We start from the raw sequence: 17,777 nt of genomic DNA on the forward strand, positions 1-17,777 counted from the left end.
TCAATAGCTAAATTATAACATAATGTATGTAACCACCAAAAGGGGTTCAAATGGGTTGAGATTGCTTGATACCGTACAAGAGGTCATAACACAGCTTTTTTTGTGGGGTCACCTCGCCACGAGTGTACATGTGTAGTACTGTACATCTTGGGAAACGACGTATAAATGACTTGTGCTTTGTGGAAAGATGGGTTGTGGAGAATTGGGAGCATCAGTGGGTCTTGTTCCATAAATAGGCCAAGACGAACATGTACAGCACTGCCACAGGGCCATTGTCCAGCAATGCGGAAAATTGCCCCCTCTATTAGCCAATTCTGGGCGGGAATCCCCTTTTGGTGTTTTAAAGCATTATGGTTATACTTTAGCTATTGGAAAATAGCAGATCTACAAGTTCATAGCGCGGCACCGAGCGCCGCGCTATGAGCTTGTAGATGTGCTATTTTTGAAAAACCCGTGAAAATGTGGGACAAATCTTTGAATATATTCTTTCAGCGCGAAAGTTTTTTTCAACTCAAATCTTTGCTTCTGAGGGGTTCCTGGAACAACATATTTTCAGATGGGGGGGGGGGGGGGGGGTCGGCGGTCAATTACATATCATTTTTGGGGGTCCTTGACATGAAATATTGAGCACCACTCACTGACACAGAATCATAGGCATTTCAAAAAACTGTCAGAATTCAGAAGACATTTTTTTTTTCCCAGGCCTAAATGGGTTAGCTATAGTTCCAAGAATGCTAATGGGGGACAATGTCCTATAGATTGAGGCTGGGATGCGTGCGGCAACGAGGGGAGAAGATCAAAGGGGAAGGCGGTGACATCACAGAAGAGGGACCGGGCGAGGAGTGTTCCGTGGATTGTGTGTTGTGGTGGGGGGGACCAGGAAGTGGATGATGATGAGTCACAGGAAGTGTCGCCTCGGTGCCTCTCTCTTGACGGGGAAGAAGAAGAGGAGCCTCCCGAGGCCTCGAGGACATGAGTGGGACGAGGGGGGGGGAGGGGGGGGCACTTTTGTATTCTGGTGACAGAGGGTTCTTTTGTGTGGCGTGGAACTCACCAAGGACAAAGTCCTGTGTTTTGTGGTGGTGGTGGGGGAGGGAGGGGGGAGGGGGTTAGAGAACGGACCGACTCCCGACATGACTGACAACTCTTGAGGATTGCGTGGGAATGTTAAGGGAGCTCCTCTGTTCCTCTGACTCTTGACCCCCCCATGAAGACCCCCCCGAACGAAGGCCAAGCCGGCTCAACTTGGCGACAGCGTTTTCTCCCCCTCCCCAATGCCACTGTTTCAATCGATTTGTCTTTTAGGAGCTTATCTGCCCAATGCCCCCCTGTGTGTGTGTGTGTAGTAGATGGTCGACATCCTTATGCCACGTGTGAAGGAATTGGCCTCGTTCTTATTAAATCAAGGATAAATTAGGACTCGAAGGCAACTCAGACACGAGTACTTTACACAGTCAAACGGTCATCCCACGGAATCCTGCAAAAGAACTATACAAATCAGACCTGTCTGAAGTGAGTGGTACTGTACTGTACTGTACTGTACTGTACAAGCCCTCCTCCCTGGCCTGTGTGTGTCTGTGTGTGTCACTGTGCAACAGTGACACTTGGTGGTGAACAAACGCTATAACGCTATTTCCGTGCAGGGACCCAGGGACACAGATCCAGGGACCCAGGGACACAGGGGACACAGGGACACAGAGACACAGAGGACACAGGGACACAGGGACACAGAGACACAGGGACACAGGGGACACACAGAGACACAGGGACACAGAGGACACAGAGACACAGGGGACACAGAGACACAGAGACACAGAGGACACAGTGGACACAGGGACACAGAGGACACAGGGACACAGGAGACACAGGGACACAGAGACACAGAGACACAGGGGACACAGGGGACACAGGGACACACAGACACAGGGGACACAGGGGACACAGAGACACAGGGACACAGGGGACACAGAGACACAGGGACACAGAGACACAGCCACACACACACACAGCTCTACAGCAGTGGTTGCGCCACTTCAAAAACAACAACAAAGAAGCAAAGAGGCGGTTTCTTCTCACTTAGGATAGATGGTGGTCATCTTGGCTGCCGCGAAGCCCGTCTTGCACGCTCCTTCGCTGAGGTTGCCATACTTGTACGCCAACTCTGGTGGCCTGTGGATTAATAACGACACAGAGAGAGAGAGAGAGAGATTAATAGATGAATTAATATGAGAAGCAGAAAGTGACAACTGATCTATTACCAGGGCCAGACTATACTAAAACCATGGTGGCCAACAAGCAAATGTTTCAGTCATAGTCTCTTCAATAGAGCGTCGCAGTCCCGCCCCCCTACCAGGGCACAGGAAATGATTCTCCGTTAATTTTCCTCATGGACATTTCAAAAAGTATTTATTTAAAGACGTTTGCGCCGCGGACAAAGCCAACTCTTGTCGTGACAAATCATGACAACAAACACCATTTTTTGGGCGGAACAAATAATTAGAAAGAACAAGCAAAAGGGCAGATTACAACACTTTTTGTTGTTGTTTTTCTTCTTTGTAATTATTTGTTTGGTCCAAAATATTGTGTTTGTTGTCATGAGTTGTCACGACTCGAGTTGGCTTTGTCTGCGGCGTAACAGTCTTTAAATAAATACCTTTTGAAATGTCTACGGGAAAAATGCATTGGGAATCAATGACTCATACTGCTGGATCTCTTGTCCACTAGTCCCTTCCTAACATTTTACCCTAGTTTTTATTTGTTGACAAAATTGTCAACATATTTAGTCATCATAGCCGAGTTTTCATTTGGTTTCCGTTTGGTTTCCGTCAGTGTCAAAAGGTAGTCGACGGACATTTCTTCGTCTTGGTTTCAGTCGAGGAAGTCAAACAGTGGGAGATACAGGAGACAGGTTGAACCCAACCGCTCAGACACAGGAGACAGGTTGAACCCAACTGCTCAGATACAGGAGACAGGTTGAACCCAACCGCTCAGACACAGGAGACAGGTTGAACCCAACTGCTCAGACACAGGAGACAGGTTGAACCCAACTGCTCAGATACAGGAGACAGGTTGAACCCAACTGCTCAGATACAGGAGACAGGTTGAACCCAACTGCTCAGATACAGGAGACAGGTTGAACCCAACTGCTCAGATACAGGAGACAGGTTGAACCCAACTGCTCAGATACAGGAGACAGGTTGAACCCAACAGCTCAGATACAGGAGACAGGTTGAACCCAACAGCTCAGCACATCACTTATGTGGGGGGCCCTAGTTCAAATAATCACAGTGCTAGCAAGAAAAGGAAAAAAAAGTAGAACCTCCCCCTGTTGCTAACACGATCATTAATATCCCTCTCAATGCCATGAACACAGAGTAAATAATCAACACAGAGTGAAGAGAGGCCCATGCAGGCACTATGGGGGAGGCCGGTCCACCCAGACACACTTCATGGGGCCAGGGTTGATGGGGAGGAACCAGTCTGACCATGGGTGTGGGTGTCAGTGTGTGTGCACAATTTAATAATCAGCCAATCACCCATTAGTCCCTCCCCAACCCATCCTTGTCCAATAGGCACGTTAGCAGCGAAGTAAGCTTGACCTGCATTTTATTTTATTTAACCTTTATTTAACCAGTAAAATCACATTGAGACTGCGTCTCTTTTACAAGTGGGAACTGGCCAAGAGGCACAGAGTGCCGCACTACGAGCTTGTAGGTCTGCTATTTTTTGAAAAATCATGAAAATGTGGCGCAAATACTTAAATTATATATTCTTTCAGAGCGAACGTTTTTAACTCAAATCTTTAATCTATAATTACATATATAATTACATCTATGTTTGGGGCTCCGTGACATGAAACAGTTTGAGAACGACCGATATAGAAACATTTCAGAATACGGTCAGGATTTAGAAGACATTTTGTAGAATCGTCCTCAGGTCCAAATGGGTTTAAGACCGGTCGAGGTCAGGCAAAGTTATCCGAGGCTACTTTTTGAGATGGACCTCTTTGCACCTCCTTTGATGCATGCAATTACCAGACTGCAAACCTGCTGAAGATGATACTAATGAAGTCATTAGATAATGTGTGTATAGAGTTATGTTTGCAATGATGAGAAAACTACCATAAATTGTGTAACATTGTGTAGACAGACATGCCTCATGGTGAGAGCAGAGGGGCCGATAGCTGATGCTTATGAACTTGTAATAGTTTTCACTTAGTTTTAGTCACATTTTAGTCACCCGGAATGTTTTGGTGTTAAAACTAAAATCTACAGTTGATTTAGTCGACTAAAATGTGTTTTGGCGGGCCTTGATGCCGTCGTAATGGCAGATTTATTTAACTTGCTGAAAACAGCAGATCTACAAGCCCACAACACGTTGCGGCGCGCTGCGTTACACGCAACGAAGTGTAACACGACTTATACTGGATCTCTTGTCCACTATAGTCCCTTCCTAACATTTTTATTTGTCAGTATATTTAGTCTTAGTTTTAGTCATCATAGCTTAGTTTTCATTTAGTTTTAATCAGTGGAAAAAAGGTAGTCGACGAACATTTTTCGTCTTAGTTTTAGTCGACGAAATCAACACTGTGGGGAGGGAGGGGGGTGGGGGGGGTGCCTTACCATCGCAGTCAACATACAGGAGTGTCAAACCAATTCTGAGAAATATACACGCGTCAAACACACGTGTTGATATGATGGCCAGCTAACAGTATAATGTATGTCCTCACCCTGACAAAGCATAATTAACTGTGGGAATAAACAATAAGCAATAACGCTGCGTCTCAATTCGCACCACACTTCAAACTTCATTAGTCCCATCAGAGGCTGTCGTGTGCAGCTGTCGGCAAGTTTGGTTAAAGCTCCGCTGAGATATTATGTTTATTTTAAATTCAAGTAAGATAAATAAGTAGTAAGCTTTTGCTGCTCGTGGGGCCAACATCTGTCTGAATCAAGAGAGAAAATGTCTCCACCTTTGGTCACCAAATGTAACACAAGCCCCTTTTGACAACAAAAAAAAATAATTCAAAGACCTTTTTTTTTATAACCAAGGAACTGCAGACTCATAGGTTTTGAACTTTGGCCAGTATATATACTGGCCATATATACTCATACTTGGACAGTACACAATTTAGACTAACATTGTCCTTGCAGGAAGATCATCAAATCAAATCATGTCATTTTAAGAAACCGTCTCAACCTGGTATTTAGTATTACATTTGTACATAATAAGTTTCAATGCTTCTTTAAGCCAATTAATGCAACACAGAAACCACAAGTCATTTCAGGAAGTCAGATTTGTACACTCGTTCTTATCTGGCTTTGCCGTCTCATCTCCTCCCTATACGAATTAGTGTATGTACCCCATCATCGGCACATGGTTTGCAGCTGCCGATTTTCACACTTCCGCTCACACCTTGCTGGTCATAAACACCACGTAAAACACAACACTGTCTTTTTAGTTGGAAGTGCCACAAAACATTTAAAAAAAAAAAGGTTTTAAGTTAACACACACACACACCGTCTGTCTCTCTCTCCTATCTATAAACAACACACACACACACACAGTCACACACTGTCAATCAAAACTGCCGTTTCGCTAAATTCGCTGTGAATAGCAAAGCCTGCCGGTTTCCATTCCATTTTCATATCAGCGCCGTCCTCTTTAGAACCAGCCTTCTCCAAAACTATATCCAGCCACAAATACAACACATGCACGCAGGTTGCCTATCCGCTGTGAACCTCTAGATCCCAGTCTATCCGACTGGGACCAAAAATACAACAATTATTTTTCGTTTTTTAAGATATTCGTATTTCTTTTTTTTTTGCCTGTATTTGATAGGGTACAGTAATGTGACAGGAAAGGGGGAGGGGGGGGGGAGACATGCGGCAAAAGGCCGACAGGCTCGGGTCTCGAACCCACGGCACGCCGCTAAAGCTTGGATTAACCGGCCTGGGTAGGTGCCTGGACCGCTCAGCGGCCGCGGCCCCAGGCCAAAACTACAGACTATTCTGTAATCCCGCTTGTTTTTCTGCTCCTTGTATTCCGTGGGTGGCCGAGAAATTTGCGGGGTGGTCGATCTCAAGAGGTTCTTCCTAACCACTGGTACGTGCACCTGTGCTGGTACGCGGTACATGTAGCTGTGCTGGTACGCGGTACATGTACCTGTGCTGGTACGCGGTACATGTACCTGTGCTGGTACATGTACCTGTGCTGGTACGCGGTACATGTACATGTACCTGTGTTGGTACGCGGTACATGTACCTGTGCTGGTACGCGGTACATGTACCTGTGCTGGTACGCGGTACGTGCACCTGTGCTGGTACGCGGTACATGTACCTGTGCTGGTACGCGGGACATGTCCCACTGGTACGCGAGAAGGGAATCCCACGTTTTTCCCCGACCGCGAATCTATATAAGCGTGCGTCACCAGGATCAATGATACGGTCAATGACAATGATATAACATTATGTTGTGATATAATAATATAGCAGGAAGGAGGAACTGGTTGGAATAACGTGTTCCTTCCACACGCTACGTCCAACCAGGGAAACTCCCCCCTGTCGGGTGTAAAGGAGCAACTTGGACACTCAGGCATGAAGGAAGCATGAGTTCAAGTCCGTTGCTCTCCCCTTGTCCCCCATATATGGGGACTAGGTTGGTGGAGGGTGTGTAGAGCCCAGTTACAAAATCGTGGGATAAAAAATAATATATAAAAGAAAATAATAAGAATATAGCAGCAGGTATAGGCTACATGAGGCCAGTCACCCCTCTTCTGTGTTTTGGTACGATAATGTGCGGCCGCGATAAAAATAAATTGAATAAAATATGTTTGTTCACGGGATTGACCCTTCAGTGTGGAAAAGTCATTTTGTCATTTCTAAGCGTTTCCCAACCACAAGAGTGCGATCATGAGCTGTCTGTCCAAGAAGGGTGTGTCACGTTCACTTCATGTCGATTTACTAAGTCCACGAGCACTGCATCCGCGACGCGTTGAGTATTTGTAGATCGGCTCGCGTTTGGTACACAAACCTCCGTTGCACTTCGTAGGTGCGAGTTAACCCATTTTGGGCGGGAACCCCTGTGTTTTAAACATTATCTTAATTTAGCTATTGAAAAATAGCAGATCTACAAGCTCATAGCGCGCTACTACATAGCTTGTAGGTCTGCTATTTTAGAAAAATCGTGAAAATATTTATTTCAGAAAACTGGAGGATTTAGAAGATTTTTCTTTATTTATTTTGAGGTCAGGCCTAAATGGGTTAAAGAGCGCGTACAGAAAACGGCATTGTAAATAACAAGGCCAACCAAAGAGAAAGCTTTGCAGATGAACACGAGTGTTTCCGTTTCAGGAAAAGTGGCAGGGAGTTTGCATTCGTGTGTAAAGTGAATAAGTCAGTGTGTCTCCTTCCTGCCGTCGCGAAACGTGACGGAAAGCACCAGTGCGTAACCATAATACACTTCACAGGTACAGTAGCAACATGAGAAAAGACAAAACAATGTGCCGAGTGGCCCCTAAGCCATCTAAAGATGAGTAGCCCTGTCCTAGACTAGATTAAGCCCACCTGTACATTAAGCCACGTTTTAAATTAATTTCTGTAGAGCAGTGGTTCCTAACTGGCTTTAATGTTCATATTGATTGGCACCTGTCAGATCATCTGCAGGGGCATGTCTTTTCTCCCCACCAGACGAGAAACGCTGCCGTGCAGCGTGCAAGATGACCTGAAAAGCCATTTCCGTGTTTTTCCAACCGTGAACATAATCGTGCCACAGTCAGAGAAACTCACCAGGGTCTCACTCCGTTAATGACAGAGGGGATTTAAAAGTATTGGACATTTGCTTAAAACGAGCACCATCAAGTTAGACTGGAAAAGTGGGAGATGTACTTACAGCTTGGTGTCCAGCTTCAGCAGAAAGCCCTGTTTGTCGTACACTAGAAACGGCAGGGGGGGGGGGGGAAGACCAAAGAAGGAGAGAGAGAGAGAGAGACAGAACAATTACCACACTTGAGTCAAGGTGTCAGCAATTCTGACTGAAGCGCATATTTGACCATCTTGGACCATCTCGAAAAATGTTCGTCGACACTAAATAAAAAACAAAGCTATGAGAACTAAAACTAGGAATGAATATACTGACAATTTCGTCAACAAAAAAAAGTAGACTAAAATGTTAGGAAGGGACTAGTGGACAAGAGATCCAGTACAAGTCATTTGACACTAGGCTGCAAGCTGAAAATAGCAGATCTACAAGCTCACAACGCGTCGCGGGCTTGTAGATCGGCTATTTTTTTTAAATATATAGATCGGCTATTTTTAAGTGTCGACGTCAAAATACATTTCAGTCGACTAAATCAACTGTAGATTTAGTCGACTAAGATCCTATGATATTTAGTCGACTAAAACTAGACTAACACCAAGACATTCCAGGTGACTAAAACTAAAAGGGAAACTATTCAAGAGACTATGACTAAAACTAAAATAAAAAGATTTGCTGCCAAAAAAAAAAAAAACACTGCTTGGGAAGCAGTGTCCAAAACCTAAGTGATATAAGACACTATGGGCTGTATTTTGCGTGTCTTAAGTACCAGGTCTTATTCCCTAACTTGAGTAAACTAAAGACCTGGAGGCGTGATCAATGCTCTTTGGCCACTCAGAATAGCCAAATGGCATTGATCACGCCTCCAGGTCTTTATTTTACTCAAGTTAGGTAATAAGACCTGGTACTTAAGACACACAAAATACAGCCCTGTATCAGCCAGCTAGCTGTAGTTGTGCATCTGGTTGCTGTGCGAAAAGAAAGGAGGAGAGGGTCGTCACGATGCAACAACAACTTTTATTTTAAGTGACCGTTTCAGCACAAAATGTGCTTCTTCGGGGTATGAAGAAGGGTACCATGAAGGCGGCATTTTGTGCCGAAACGTTGGTCTTTTTTTTCTTTTCTTTTTTGCATCGTGACTACGAGTTGTGCAACCTCTCCTTCGTTCTTTTCAAGTTTTGTCTCCCGTGGGCAGCAAATCTCCCCACTATGGCGGTGCGCTCCTACATTTTTTGTTTCATCATCAGTGTTCATCTGTTTCATCTGTTTCAGCTGTGTTAAAAATACAAAAAACAACAACAACAACCAAAATACAAGCCTGTGCATTAATTCTTCAGAAAAAGGTTGAAGAAACGTAATGGAAAAGGTGGAAGGAGGAAGAAAAGTTAGAAAGCATTTTGTTGGAAAAGAAAATCAAGCTAAGAGATTAGGAAAAGAAGAAGCCAAGCCAAAACACACATTCTGCTGAGCTGAAAATAAAGTGACTAACGAACGGTTTGGATTTTGCGGTTCACCTATGGAGGGGGGGGGGGGGGTAGAGTGGTGGTCCATAGGTGCCTAGTGGTGAAGCATTGAGTCAAAGCCATTTTCATAGAAAGAAGCAAGAAAGCACAAGAAGGAAACCTGCCTGCTTATCGATTTGAAATGAAAAGTAAATAGTACAATGATATAATTTAACCCATTTCGACCTGAGAACATATTCTAACAAATAGTCTTCTAAATCATGACAGTTTTCAGGAAAAAAAACCTATGTTTCTGTGTCAGTGGTGCTCAAACTATTTCATGTCAAGGACCCCCAAAGAATATATGCAATTGGCCGCCGACCTCCATTTGAAAATGGAAAGATGTGAGTTAAAAACGTTGGCTCTGAAAGAATATATATATATTCAAAGATTTGCGCCACATTTTCACGATTAAAAAAAAATAGCAGACCTACAAGCTCGTAGATCTGCTATTTTTCAATAGCTAAAGTATAACAATGCTTAAAACACCAAAAAGGGTTTCCTGCCCAAAATGGGTTAAAAACATATATACATTTTTTTTAAACTATCATGTATAGGTACTGTACTGTATGCATGAGTAGTACATTTTCATAGAATCTTGTACAATACTGCAGTGGTGGTGGTGACATGCAAGGCCTCACTTTATACGCGATGGGAAATTCAGTCTCTGGAAATTAATACTGAATACAGAAATGCAGGAAAAAAAAATCAAAGAATAGCCTGCTCGATGGCACATCAAATTGTTTAACAGAAAATAATTATGAGTGCAATTACAGAAAGAGAGATTAGAAGCGACAGACAAGAATCAACATTTCTCCTCGGTGGGTGCATTTTGTTGTCATCAGAGGAATGCTGGAGGACAAAAAGAGAGAATGAAAGACACACACACACACACAAAAACGATGGGAGAGCAGATGGCTGTGTTATAGCCATATATAGAAGCAGAGATGGGGGTGAGAATATTTGCGTCTGTGTGTTAAAGAAGAGGCTGCATGGTAAGCCAAAGAAATGAGCAGCAGCGGAAGGCTTTAGGGCAGAAACAAAGGGGCAGGGTACACCACCCTGCCATGGAGCACAAATGTTCACCTCTGAAACCGCTCTTATTAATGCCAGGACCCCTGCAGTCGGCCTGGCTGCAAAGTGCAAACCATTTTTTTTGCAGTGGAGGTTATAGGGACGCACCACTACATTTGAACAACAGAGGGCACTGTTGCATCACATTGGGACAACAGACGGTGGGGGACTGATGGTAATTCCCCACCAGGGCCACCCACCACCACTATAGTCTTCAGTTGAACACTGCCCTGCTCTCCGAGATAAAAGTCACCCCCCAAGGCACTATATGCACTATAAAAAAGATTTGACATTAAAGCATTGAGAAAAGCTCTTCACGCGTTGCAAAAATTGAGGATGTATTTGGCAGGGGTTTAACCAATTAACTGGGACATTTTAAGGATGTCCTCCAGTTAACAGTATTGCGCTTTCCTTGAGCTAGGGGTTCTTGCAGGCGTCCGGCAGCCGGGCGCAATGTTTGGGAGGAGAACGCAGACCAATGGCAACAAGCCACGGCCACACAAACCTCGTCTGGGACTGTGCTAACTATTTAAAGAAAAAAAGAAAAAAAAAAAAGGGGTCATGGGCACCCGGGTTCACTATTTCACCGCCGTAGCTTGAAATGTACTTTGAAAAGACAAACATTCAAAGATTCGGGCCATCCTATCTGTTTTCTCAGATGCAAACATCTGATAGCGATTTTTTTTGGTTGCTCTGCAGTTTGTCTGCTGGCCTTTTGAAGCCTATAATGTGGTTCTCGGGCCCCGTTAATATACCGCAGGACTGGGAACGATTCTGTGGTCAGCGCAGCTAATCTAAGACGACAACCTTTTTCTAGGACGAAAGACATACAAACATACCCCCCAAAAAAAAAAGTAATTTTTGCAATGGCGGTTTAAAAAAAAGAATAATACAAAAATAGCCCTCCAAACATGGCCGCTGAAGTGTCTCGGGTTGTTTCAGAAGGGTTTCTTACAGAAGGTGGAGAAGAAAAAAGAGGAGATGAGGGGGGCGGGGAGGGGGGGGGGGGCGCAGGTGTGGAGAGAGAGCTTTTGTTGTACCTGAGCCTACTATTCGTCCCACGGTGAGAGCAATGTCCGTTTCCGACTCTGAAACACAAGAGGGTGAGTTAAGGCTGCTGGCGAGAGCGTCAGCCCCACATGCAACAGTTGTGTGAGCTTGAGAGAGAGAGCACTCCCGACGACAAATCCAAAAAGAAAAACAACAACAACGTCACGAAAGACATGAATAAATCAGGAGGAGGAGGAAGAAGAGTAGTGGTTAGTCATGTTAGTTCCACCCGCAGGTTGAATTAAATAAAACCACCATTAAAACGTGGGTCGGTCTCCTCCGGGTCGGGAGACGAGACAGCAGGCGGACGTATATATATTTATAGCAGGGGCAAATCAACCCTCCTGAATCAATGCACCCCCATTGCGGTTGTTTTTAGTAGCTATTATGGCTGAAAAATAGGTATTTTTTGAAAAGAGAAAATACCAGGAAAAACACTGAGGAAAATGAGTGAATGAGCAAAAAAAAAAAATATATATCAAATGAAAAAAGCCAAAATGAGTGAAGGGGGGGAAAAAAATTGCAAGGCCTTTGTATCGCCCCCAGGTATAGCAGAAAGAACCGAGGATCCAATTATGAGCACCTGAGCACCTATTAAAGCACACCCCCCCCCCCCCCCCCCCCCCCCCCGGGTTTCACCACCACCCAAACATAAGTGGCCTTTTTGCTTCTACCTGTGGTTCTTCTACTACCTGTGGTCCCTTTAAGGGGGACTGCCATTGTAGGATCTGCATCTTTCTCTGCAAACAAAAAGGGGGGTGAGGGTCGGAATGTTAACACAGTTTGTGGATGAAGTTGAAGACAAGACAAGACAGACAAGACAGACAGACAGACAGACAGACAGAGACAGCATCATGATCTGCTGATCCTGTGGAAGGCAGCGACAGAGCAGAAGAACAAACAAAACAAACACACAAATAAAAAGTGTAAAAAATGGAAACGGGACGCAGAAATTGGGAGCCAGGAAAAACAGCACAACACATTTTTTTTACTTTTTACTAATCGTCGTGCAGTGTTGACTTTCGTCGACTGAGATACCAAAACGAAAGATGTTCCGTCGACTACCTTTTTTTCCCACTGACGAAAACTAAATGGGAAAACTAAATTGAAACTAAGCTGTGTAAAACTAAAAGACTAAAGATGTTGACAATTTCATCAACAAATACAAACTAGACAAAAATGTTGGGAAGGGACTGGCGGACAAGAGATCCGGTACAAGTAAAAGAAAAGTCATTTTACACACGTTTGCATGCTGAAAATAGCAGATCTACAAGCTCACAACTTGTGAGCTTGTGTACGAGCTTGTAGATCAGCTATTTTCAGCAAGTGTATAATGAGCCATTACGAATCTACGATGGCTTCAAGGCCCGCCAAAACACATTTTAGTCTAAATCCAGTGTATATTTAGTTGACTAAAATCATGATATTTAGTCGACCAAAACTAGACCAAAACACTAAAACATTCCAGGTGACTAAAATGTGACTAAAACTAAATGAAAACTATTCAAGAGACTAAAGACTAAAAACACAAAAATTGCTGTCAAAGCCAACACTGCTGTTGTGTCTTCTTTGGGAGTCAACTAACTAACTAACTAATCTCTTTCATCTTACAACAGCAGAAGACCCCGAGTGGACGGCCCCAGGACACAGAGCTCATTACAGAGTAATGCCAAAAGATTAATATGGGAATGGAGTGGCTAAGAGATGTTCACCTCCAAAAGACACTTGCCCCCGCTTATCCTAGGATTAAATGCAAAGGGGAGCGTCCTTACATGTCCCCCTTAATTAACACCGTCTCTCTCTCTCTCTCTCTGAAGTCTTTCGACGTTCGTTTGAGTTAAGAGTAAAATGGCCACTGTGGGAATATGGCCAATGAACAGGTGCGTGCCGTGCGGCACCACGACTGTATATCTCGAGCATTGTTTATTGTGTTTTAAAACTTTTGGCAAACATTGCACACATTTCCCACCCCATCCACATCCCCAGATTTGTCTATTTAATTTAACAGAGATAAAAAAAAATTAAAAAAGCGGGAAGCCCTTTGCAAAACAAAGAGGGCTGTGGTTTCAAACCAAACGAGGCCTTGTGGGACCAAAATAAAGACGATCTGGGTTCGTGTTCTCTCTCGCTATCAAAATAAGCACAACACAGCTGTTTTGAAATGCCTTCATCCGACTGCTGGCGATTACGCACAGCCAAGTGAGCCAACCTATATAGTGCCTTTTCTTTAAACCAAAGAGGAAGGAACAAAGACTTCTGGGCTGGCTGTAGATAAAAGCAAAGCATGTACATACAGTAAATCCTGACAAGAGATGAAGGTAATCCGCCGTGTACTCTATTTCTATAGAATAGAATGCAAACACTGCTGATCCTCAGAAGCCGAGCATTGTCTGAGCCAACTATTAAGTGTCAGATGATCGGATTCCCCTAATTAGTGAACAGTGTGACCTCTCGTCTCACTTGAAAGTGGATCGCCTCGTGGCCGTTATCGATACTCACGGCACGCTCGGGGACAGAGAATCCCTCGTATCATGTAAACGGGTGTCTTTTTAAGAGCAGGTGGCCAGCCTGTACCGTAAGCCGCCACCACCAGCCCAATGCTGAACAAGACATGAGTAATAACAACACCTTTAGCCTCACCATTGTGCATTAGAGCATAGCAGCTTTATCTTAATGTTTAAAATCTATATGGCATGCGCAGGTTGTTGAATATTTAAGCGGAGTAATGTGCTCATGTATATTTAACATATTGTACTAGTCATCCATCTAAACCATGCAGCTGCCTGTTTGGTACTAAAAAAACAATATAGATAAGTTGTGGCTGTGACTAACTTGGCAGGTAATTTCATAGCCCAGCTGGTGTGGTCTGGGAGATGTGACACCCTGAGGTGCCATTTCCACTACCATGCAAACACACGCAGACAATGCCATGCATGTCAGCTTATTACACACGCACACTCTGTGACAGAGCTGGAGGTGAATGACTAACTGGGTGCCAACTTACAGTACGCTGACCAGATGTCTTCGGGTTTGTTCAGGATTTACCTCGGCTTCACGCTTGGGGTCACGACAAATAAAAATAAAAACACTAAAAATGTTTTGTTTTTCCAACATTCAAAACCAAATTGGTCCTGGTTTTCACCACAACTCTAGCCTCGGTAAAACCCAGACGTTTTTATTTCCAGGGACAAATAAATAAATTTAAAAAAAATGAGTCTGGGACCGAGTCCACTTCAATTCGGCATACAGTATAGCATACAGTACGTCGATCACTCTCTTGATTCTCGCTGATTTCTGATCGTCTGCACCTTTGACACACACACACACACACACACCTAATTAGTCTCATGTCGCGCAGCTGTGTCTAGATTCTCCCGGTGGATCCTGCCTACTATATGCCATAGAAACCATAGGTGGACCCCAGGCCACCACAACTCTTAACTCCACGCTTTCAGTTTCAATTTATGTCCAGTCCATTTATGTGTGGTTTCAAAAACTCGGTAATAATTAAAATGAGACTAAAGGGATGTGTGTATATACTGTATGTCACTTTACAAGAGTAAAGATTTGTTTTTAAAATCGGACTAGTTGAGAAACGGTGCACTAATGACCTGGTGATGACGACACGTCGTCAGTGTTGAAATTTAACCCATTCTGACCTGAGATCAGATTCATACGAGGTTTCCACTGGGACACACACTGGTCTGATTAACCCATTCTGACCTGAGATCAGATTCTTAAAATGTCAGTCGTTCGTCGAATTTAAAAAAAATAGCAGACCTACAAGCTCGTATCGCGCCACTCGGTGGCGCGATATGAGCTTGTAGATCTGCTATTTTTCAATAGCTAAAGCATAACATGATGCTAACACCAAAATGGGTTCCCGGTCAGAATGGGTTAACTGGGAAGTCGGACGCCGCCCTAGAACTTCCGCAGAAAATGGAGTTCCAACTCGAAAGGGTTGAGTTGAGTCACCATTAGTAGGAAATGTGTCCGTATAACCAATCGCATGCGTGTGCTCACTCATACTGAGTCATACATGAGTTGCAATGAAATCAGTTAACATGAGATTATTATGGAAGGTTAAGTGGTTCGCTATCTTTCTTTTAGCTCTGGCCCGCTAGCAAATCTCCGTTAAATAATTACTGACTTAATTCACCTCAAATTAACACATTTAATTAAGCCCTCAAACAGTCAATATCATTTAATTTCAAGAATTTAAGCATTATGTTATGCTTTAGCTGTTGAAAAATAGCAGATCTACAAGCTCATAGTGGCACGCTACGAGCTTGTAGGTCTGCTATTTTTGAGAAATCGTGAAAATGCGGCGTACATCTCTGAACATATATTCTTTCAGAGCGAACATTTTTAACTCAAATCTTTGCTCCTGGAACTTTTTCGGATGGGTGTCAGTCAGCGGCATATCGTTTTTGGGGTCCTTCCTTGACATGAAATATATAAATAATAAATATTGAACACCACCGATATAGAAACATGACGTTTTTCAGAAAATTGTGAGGATTTGGAAGACTTTTTTTTTTTTTAAACGTCGAAGTCAGGTCTAAAATGGGTTAAGAATTTCAGAAATGCTAAAACAACAATGAGCAGCTTCCTTTTAGTTCCTTCACATGGCCCCGGGTATTGTTTTTTTGTTCTTTTGACTCTCCACAATAAATCAAATAGTGAAGAAGAGAGATTATCCAGATTTTGATCAGCTCACGGAAGAGGAAACTGTAGACATGCACTAAAAACTGTCCCGTTCCACCAAACACCGGAACATCTGGTGGCAATACGGCGCCGCAGAATGTCCCGAAATCTCTCGTACAAGGACGGGCCCCCGTCCAGGCCGTCCTCCCTGACAGAACCCTGGTTCTGGTTCCGTTACTCTTTTGTGTTCCCAGAGTCGGCATGCATGGAAGTGGTTATAGACTAGCATCCAAGACAGGCCCAGTTCCGTCCATGCATGAATCATCACACAGAAGGTTATTAACCCATTTCGAACAGAGGCTACAAAATGACGTCTAAATCATGACAGTTTTCTATGTCAGTGGTGTTCTCAAACTATTTCATTTCAAGGAGCCCCAGAATTATGTATGTACAGTATTTGGCCGCCGACCCGCATCTCAAAACATGTAGTTCCAGGGACCCCCCCCCCCCAGAAGCAAAGATTTAACTTAAAAATGTTAGCTCTGAAAGGATACAAATATATATATATATTATATATATATATTATTTTTTTTCAAAGATTTGCACCACATTTTCACGAAAAAGAGAAGAAGATCTACAAGCTCGTAGCACGGCACTCGGTGCCACGCTACGAGCTTGTACAGTAGAATCTGATCTCAGTACAGTAGATCTGCTATTTTGCAACAGCTAAAGTATAACATAATGCTTGAAACACCAAAAGGGGTTCCCGTCCTGAATGGGTTAATAATCAGCTGCAGACATATATATATAAATACATAAATAACGATGTGTTTCAATTTCAGTCTGGGGCAGACTGATAATGTCGTACTGTAGATCAAACAGCATACAGAGAAAATGTACACGATCTATAGATGGCTCTCTCCATGACAGCTTTGAGGAGGGAGCTTTTGAATTTGTGCAACAGAGACAACACAGCAAGTCCTCCATGACGCCATAATAGAGAGTATATGCACAGGCATGGTTTTCCCATCAGGACACGCCCCCCTCATCTAGACTGAGTGGCAAAACATTGAGCAGCATGGATGGAGTGTTGGGAGTTTGGAAGCGCTCGTTGGAAATCACTCAACCGTCCTGTGTGTGTACCACCTGTTTCTAAATGTCACATAATGCAGGAGGCAGCGAGATGTTGCGTTATTGAAAACAAGCACTTCCACACTCTGACACTTAAGAAAGATAATCAAATGCGGGGCATTTCTTGACAGAAAGTAGCTCAGAACGTTTTCCATGGTGGAATTTTATGAAACAAAAACTTTGCAGAGATAGATAGATTTTCGTACAGCTGCAATGTTGGTGCGTTTAACACTGTTTAATGCAACCAGACAGGACTTTTCTGTTTGGATGAACGGGGCTGTCAAGGCCAGAAAGTAGTTTTTTTGCCACTCAGTGGGCGTTCCCGCGTAACTTCCAGGTACGATGATGCCACGCGCATACCCTCTATAATAGTGAATAGTGATGGAGGAGAGAATCGTTTAATTTTGGCCAATTTCTTTCTTTCGCCCTGATCAAGCTTCTCCTCTTCCACTCACAATTTCATCCAAAAACCCTTCTCTTACGGGAGGGGTACATCTCTCTCTCTCTCTCTCTCTCCCTGGATGCTTTAGGCCAGGGGTTGCCCAAAAAAGGTAGATC

General features: G+C 43.7%; 1 protein-coding gene across 1 annotated transcript in view; it reads right to left on the reverse strand.

Annotated features, from left to right (window-relative positions):
• Positions 1–17,777, reverse strand: part of st3gal3b (ST3 beta-galactoside alpha-2,3-sialyltransferase 3b) — a 73,561-nt gene that overhangs the window by 46,330 nt on the left and 9,454 nt on the right. The window contains exons 3-6 of the mRNA XM_080779071.1: positions 12,116–12,181; positions 11,432–11,479; positions 7,891–7,933; positions 2,077–2,169 (exon numbers count right to left, since the gene is read on the reverse strand). Coding sequence (XP_080635197.1) covers positions 2,077–2,169; positions 7,891–7,933; positions 11,432–11,479; positions 12,116–12,181 — 250 coding nt within the window. The remainder of the gene's footprint in view (positions 1–2,076; positions 2,170–7,890; positions 7,934–11,431; positions 11,480–12,115; positions 12,182–17,777) is intronic.

The sequence above is a fragment of the Protomyctophum bolini genome (genome assembly GCF_963924005.1).
Source record: "Protomyctophum bolini genome assembly, chromosome: 12".
NCBI classification, from domain to species: domain Eukaryota; kingdom Metazoa; phylum Chordata; class Actinopteri; order Myctophiformes; family Myctophidae; genus Protomyctophum; species Protomyctophum bolini.